Raw genomic sequence first — 7381 nt, forward strand, 5'->3', positions numbered from 1 at the left:
TAGGGCTTATTGAAAAAAAGCAATATATATACAATTTTCTTCTTTATTTTTCAGCTAGTTTCCATTAGCACAGTTTCCCAAAAGATGTGAATCATGTTTTCAATTTAGATATTATTATAGACCACTATAATTCAAATTTCTTTGCTGGTTTTCACTAAATAATCCAAACTTCCAGCCTATAACCAATGTTTTAAATGATTTCCTAGTGCTATTTACATACAATAGCCAACTCTCAAAATGATAATACTTTTAGGAGCAAATATCCTCAGAATGCAGTGCGTGACTTACCTGGAGAGAGATTCAATAAAAGTTTGGGGTCGATGATGAATCTAGTCTACAGGAATTCCACATTAAGTCATAATTGGCTTTGTGCTGAGAGAGTAGATGTCAATTGGAGAAATGAGGCCCAGGGGAGAGTAAGAGTATCTTAACAACAAAGCAACTGATTGCCCACTTATTTTTCAAAACAATAGAACCACAGGAAGGACTTCTCTAATCCCACAACAGAAGTGTAACCCGGCCCAGATGTCCATCCTTGAGAAAATGTCTACGGCAGATTTGATGGAGAATCTCAGGGAAGAACTCACCTGCTTCATCTGCTTGGACTATTTCAGCAGCCCAGTGACCACTGAGTGTGGGCATAGCTTCTGCCTGAGGTGTCTCCTTAAGAGCTGGGAGGAACAAAACACACTTTTATCTTGTCCTGAGTGCTGGAGGACTTTGGGGGGCCCTCATTTCCAGCCCAATGAGCGACTGGGGAGACTGGCTAGCATCGGCAGGCAGCTCAGATCCCAGGTGCTGCAGAGTGAGGAGGAACAAGTCAACTGTGGGAGAATGCCCCCCACGAGGGTGTTCTCTGATGATGAGCAGAGTGTAAATGTTTTTTCAAGCCAGAGTCATGGAATAAACAGAGTGTATCTCTCGAGTGAGGCTGAGGAGCAACACAGAGTAAGATCGGCTGCTCAATATAAATCTCAGAACCAATCAGGCTCCGGGTCATCTTGTAGTTACTGGTTTTCATGTCTCTTCACAACTTGGTGCTCTGCTCATTAGCCACTGAGTTTGTCTTTATTGCAGGAGAAACTCCAGGAAATCCTAAGTCTTCTCCGTAAAAAGAGGAAGGAAGCTCAGGCTATACTGACCCACGAGAGGGAGAGAGTAATATTGTGTAAGGTCAGTATCTGTCTTTCTTTTATGCTTGTGTGTGATCCTATGAGGAAGGCTGTAGGGATACATGATGAAATGTCAGGGAGCCAAAAGGACAATTGTTTCTGGTCCTGGTCCCACAATATGAGTTCCTTACTTCGGGCTGTCTGCCTCTGCTTGTCTACCCGGGAATCTCACAACTCAGCTCAAGTTCAACCTTGCCCAGGCAGATATTTTCTTTCTTTCTTTTTTTGTTTTTTGGGCGAGGAGGGGGTGTATCAGGGTTTGAACACGGGCACGCGACCACTCAGCCACGTCCCCAAACCCTATTTTGTATTTTATTTCGACTCAGGGTCTCACTGAGTTGCTTACTGCCTCACCATTGCTGAGGCTGGCTTTGAACTCAATGATCCTCCTGCCTCAGCCTCCCGAGCTTCTGGGATTATAGGCGTGTGCCACTGCGCCCAGCCAGACTTACTATTATTTTTTTCTTCTTTGTGCATCTAGACAATCTTGGTTACCTCTATTATGGCTCTGATTTTAATGATCAAAACCATACATTATACATACAGCCATATAATATAGGATGGAAATCAATTTTAAAGAAGTGTCTTAAATGCTTTCAGGGGGGAAAAAAGAGAATGTGAATTAAAAATAAATGAGAGAAAGGGATATAAAGGCAGAGTAGTAGCTTGAATTAAACCTGAACTAATACCTAAGCTTAGTCACAGATTTAGATATAAGTTGCCTAGCAGTTAAAGCAAAGAACTACATGTTTAATTCAATTTTAAAAAAATATGGGTGTCTAAGCCTCCCAGTAGACTTTGAGGTCTTAAGTGCACATATTTGTGATGTACATTTCTGTGTCCAGTATGTGAGCAAATACCTACTTTTGTTGAAGTTTTTGTTGAATAAATGCACACATGCATTTTTCACAAGTTTTCTCCTTAGTTAATTTTGCTTTGTTTATTTTAAATCACAGTACGGATGATCACCTATCATTTTTTTCTTTGTTTGTTTGCTTGTTTATTTTTGGTTTCCTCCAATAGAATGACAGTTCCTGGGAACTGAAGTTTTTCTTTTTTTCTTTTGGTACCAGGGATTGACTCAGGGGCACTTTACCACTCAGCCACATCCCTAGCCCTATTTTGTATTTTATTTGGAGACAGGGTCTCACTGAGTTGCTCAGCACCTCACCATTGCTGAGGCTGGCTTTGAACCTGTAATCCTCCTGTCTCAGCCTCCCGAGCTTTTTTTTTTTTTTTAATATTTTTTTAGTTGTCAATGGGTCCTGTATTTTATTTATTTATATGTGGTGCTGAGTATCAAAACCAGGGCCTTACACATGCCAGGCAAGCGCTGTACCACTGAGCCACAATTCCAGCCCCAGAAGTTTTGCTTTTGATTTTGTTGTGTCGGTTGCATATACACCTCTGGAAAGCATCAACCTTTCCACCCAGCTAGTCAATAGAAGGTGTATGTTATGTATGAGGTTTCGAGAATTGTTACTGTAGGACTTTGGAGGGATTAAAAATCTATGGACCTGAGTGTTTCTGTTACTAATTTGATTATATTGTCTGTGTGTGTGTGCCTGTGCACATGTATGTGATGGCAGGAAGAGACAAAAACTTGTAAACAGGTTGTTGTGTCAGAATATATGAAGATGCACCAGTTCCTGAAGGAGGAGGAACAGCTCCAACTCCAGCTACTAGAAAAGGAGGAAAGAAAGAACATGAAAAAACTGAGGGACAACGAGATCCAGCTGGCCCAGCAAATCAGAAGCCTCAGCAAAATGATTGGACAGATAGAGACCACATGTCAGAACTCGACTTTTGAATCTTTTGAGGTGAGGATCAAATTCACGAGAGTGTCAGAAAACTAATCAGCGTTGAGGCTGTAACTCAGCGGTAGAGCATTAAGCCGAGCATGCTTGAGGCCCTGGGTTTAATTCCTAGAACTGAAAAAAAAAAAAAAAAAAAAAGCCATAGAAATATTTTTCTTTATCTTAAAACTAAGGTCTGCTCTGAAATAATTTCTCCTAAGAACTGACATTCTCTATGTCAATAAAGTATTGAAAAGGAGGAAGAAAAAAACAAAAAAACAAAAAACCCAGCAAGGAAAACCTACCCAAATTAGGTTGATGATGATGGCAATTTCTTCTCTGCCCACCTCCTTGTCATCTAAGGTGTGTTGAATACTCTGTTAAGTTTATTAATGAAGATTTACTATGGTCTGAGCACACTAAATACAATCTTCTCAAAGGCCTGGTAAAGATAAGTACTATTATGGTATAGAATATAGATGATTGTCATCTGCAAAAGGGGTGCATAGTAGCACTGCTTTAAAGATAATTTGCCTGTAAAACAGCTATTAGGTGGCAGGACCTAGATAGTCCGTGTGCCCAAACCATTTTCCTCTCCATTGTTGCTCTTCCACCTTCTTCTGTGTTATCCAGAACCTTCTCCAACATAAGCCAGATGAGCCAACACCAGCTTTCAGGTCTGTTTCTTGGACTGGTTCCACAGGCTGCTACTATTTCACTTTGTGCCTTCAAAAAAAAAAAAAAAACACAAACCTCCAATTTTACACAGACTGTCTCAGCTCTCCCTGGGTCATTTTCCTTTTTTCTCATCTCTGCCTCCCTGAGGCATCTTAATAATGAGACTAATATTCCATTCATTTGTTAACAACAGGTTCTCTTGATAAAGTGACGTTATGAGTAAAAGAACAAACTGTTTTTCATCACTGTGAGAAAACATCTCATGTTCACCAAAAACCACCCCTGGAAGAAATTAGTGATTTTTTTTTTTTTTCCTGCCCTATGTGCTTGTTCTCAAAGCATGCTGGGACCATGGGGAGCGAATTCTGTGAACATTGCAAAGGACTGTATCTAAAATGAACTCATCTTTACTGGTGATCAAAATGAACAAATGCTAACCTTTTTTCTTTCATACCCTTAGGAAATAAGAGGAGCCCTGGAAAGGTAGGCTTCTGTCTCGCATTCAGTTCTGTACTATGTGGGGCTATGTTGCTGATGAAATAGAACATGAGATGATGTAAGTCATCTATGCTGTGGGGGCTAGGTGAGATGGACTCAAAGGGGACCAGGTCATGTGCCAAGGAGAAAAAGAATGAAGATCTCTGCTCTCTTATAGGAGCGAATCACTCCTGCTTCAGTGTCCGGAGGCCACTGCCACAGAACTGAGTCTGTGCCACATCACTGGAATGAGAGAGATGCTAAGAAAATTCAGCAGTAAGTCAGCCTGATTTGTCCAACCTCCAGAGACTTCCAACATTAACTTCAGTTTATGTTAAGGCATGCAGAACCTAGCTCATGGGCAGATTTCTCTAATATAAAATATTCACCAACTAACGTTAGAGTCTAAGTTCAGTTATCCTGACCATATACTAAACACCAGGCTGGAGCCACAGACCATGTCCGTACTTGTTCGGAGAGAAACAGTGAGACTTGATTCCATCTGGCTTTGTTTGCTATTTAAGGAATCCTGGTCCTTCCTTTGCTTTGATTGCTCTGGGTTGTCCATCTGTGGGCTTCCATTCCGGGGTAGTCCATCCCCTGTGCAGGCACATACATACCCCTTGTGCAGAGGTTTCTGCATTTCTAGCTCTGTTTTTGTAAGGATAAAAACTGACTTAACCTTTTAAATCCCAGTGAGGGAACATTAAAAACTATTCTCTTAACATGCTCCATATATTTAGACTGGCTGAGACCAAGATAGATCAGCATTAATTCTCAGTTTGATTTTTTTGACAATCTGCATTCAAAGGCAGGCTTAACGAACTTTGGATTCAACAGATATCTAGTAAGTGTCTACTCTGTGCCTGGTACTAGGCTATTGAGCTCTGAGCTTGCTGACATTAATGAGTAAGATTGAAATTGTCTTTGCTTTCTTAGGATTTTCTGTACAATTGAGGGGTTAGACATTCATCACACAGATAAATAGATCTGGTTGGGACTTAATTTATAAATCAAAGTATGAGGTTATATGACACTGTCTGGAGAGTCAGTGAAGTTGGAGGCCATTCTGTGACCTCTTCCCATCCTCCTGGGAAGAGGACACTTCCTACTGGTCCATAGTGTGCTTCATTAAAATGTTAACCTACATCTGAACATGTCATAATAAAAAAATACTGATTAGGAATTGCTATTTAGGTACCGAGTAAGTGTCATCTTGATGGAGTTTCTACATCATTATGAACCTCAGTTTTCTTTTTCATATAAATGGGAAAAAGTCATAATACTTGTAATGATTAAATGAGATAATGCACAGAAAATGATTGACATATTAGAGGGAGTTCAGCAAATGATAATTGCCTATATTTCTCTCCCATCCAAACTAAAGAACCAGAAGGAAGCAAGACTAACACAAATATAAGCTGTAAAAGACGTAGATAAATGGTTCTGAGTTCCAAACCTGTCTGGTAAACAGAACAACTTTCATTCCTCTATTAGAGTTTCCTCTCTCCCTCTAGGGCAGGCTAACCATATTTCTGCATGTGACTCTTTTCTGCTTCTTTTTGGAGATTCATTCTTTGTTTTGTGAAACAGTGAAAATGAGCCCAGAGATTCTCATGTCAACAAAACCAGTCCAGCCCACACCATGCTTCCTTAAATTGCATTTAAAGAATAGGAGTAAATATTAAGAATTTAGAGTCAGTTCCACGTTTAGAGGATGGTTTTCAAGAATGTTAAGGGAAAATTCATTCTTTTCTCCTCTTGCAGCAGAGATAACTCTGGACCCAGACACTGCCAATGCCTACCTAGTCTTGTCTGAGGATCTGAAAAGTGTGAGATACGGAGGAATCAGACAGCAGTTACCTGACAACCCGGAACGATTTGACCAGTCTGCAACTGTGCTGGGAGCGCAGGTCTTCACCCACGGAAGGCATTATTGGGAGGTGGAAGTGGGAAACAAGACTGAGTGGGAAGTGGGCATCTGCAAGGACTCTGTGATCAGAAAGGGAAACCTCCCCAAGCCTCCGGGGGACCTCTTCTCGCTCATAGGTTTAAAAATTGGAGAGGATTACAGTCTCTGGGTCTCATCACCTTTGAAAGGGCAACACGTCCAAGAGCCTGTGCATAAGGTTGGCGTTTTCTTAGACTACGACTGTGGACATATAGCATTCTACAACGTGACAGATGAGTCCCTCATCTACAGTTTCCCTCCTGCTTCTTTCCAAGAGGCTCTCAGGCCTATCTTTTCCCCTTGCCTCCCCAATGAAGGGACAAACACAGACCCTCTTACCATCTGCTCACTGAATAGCCACATCTGAGGGACAGGTCCCTGTGATTCCACTGAGGACGAGGTCTGGGACCACCAGATGACTCATCACTAAGGTGATTAATGCATGAAAGTCTTCACATCAGGTCGTCCGAAAGAAGATCCCACCCCCCTCCACAAAGAGTTTCCATGAAGCTGAGACCGAAATGAAGAACCAATTACAAAATCAACTTCAACACCAGTAACAGAAAGTTAATCATATCCTGTGTCTTTAACCAAATTCATTATCTGGACTACCCTGCGTATGTGCTGGTCTCTCAAAATACAGAGAGAACTAGCCCCTATCACCCTGAATCCATTGTCATAGGCCAGTTTTTATAAATATATGTCGTTTTTTTCTAGTGTATTTATTTATTTGACTCAAAATTGCTGCAGTTTGAATGTGTCTCTGTCCTTTGTGCGGAGCTCTGCCAGCGAGGGCACTTCAAATCCCTCCAGGGACCTGGTGCATGAGTTCTCCTTTCCAGGGTGGGTGACAGGGACCCAGGACTCTCAGCCTCCTCTGAGGCTGGAGTATTTGCATGCAGGAAGGCTTATGTGTTCAGAATGCTGCCGAGATCTGTGAACACTCTCAAATCAGTCAAGCTAGCATAATCACCAGAGGCTGGAAACTTCTGTTTGTTTATGTTAGAAGATGACAGAGCAAAGTCTCTATTCAATAAATGTATCATGGCGATGGATACCAAATGACTTCACTGAGTTTTAAATAGTTATTTTCTGTGTTTTTGCTACTTGCTATGGGTAGAAGGTTTTCAATTCCTGGAAGCCCAAGGCTAGTCCACCCTCCTATCCTAGTTTCAGGGAAGGGGGTGGTGTCCAAGCTTAGCTCCTTTAGCTGGTTTTAGATCACCTCCTAGTGGAGGTCTGCGTTCATGCCCCCCATTCTTGGTCTATCCTTCTAGGATTTTTTTTCTTTTCCTTTTATTGGAATT

General features: G+C 41.4%; 1 protein-coding gene across 1 annotated transcript; it reads left to right on the forward strand.

Moving 5' to 3' along the window:
* Nucleotides 1-525: 525 nt before the first annotated feature.
* TRIML1 (tripartite motif family like 1) lies at nucleotides 526-6441 on the forward strand (the record flags this gene model as incomplete). Its single annotated transcript, XM_079140580.1, has 6 exons — nucleotides 526-948; nucleotides 1078-1173; nucleotides 2762-2992; nucleotides 4107-4129; nucleotides 4302-4399; nucleotides 5891-6441. 6 exons carry the CDS (start codon nucleotides 526-528, stop codon nucleotides 6439-6441), a joined length of 1422 nt encoding a protein of 473 aa, XP_078996706.1.
* Between the last annotated feature and the right edge of the window lie 940 nt (nucleotides 6442-7381).

This window comes from Sciurus vulgaris, assembly GCF_902686455.1.
Source record: "Sciurus vulgaris genome assembly, chromosome: 5".
NCBI classification, from domain to species: Eukaryota; Metazoa; Chordata; class Mammalia; order Rodentia; family Sciuridae; genus Sciurus; species Sciurus vulgaris.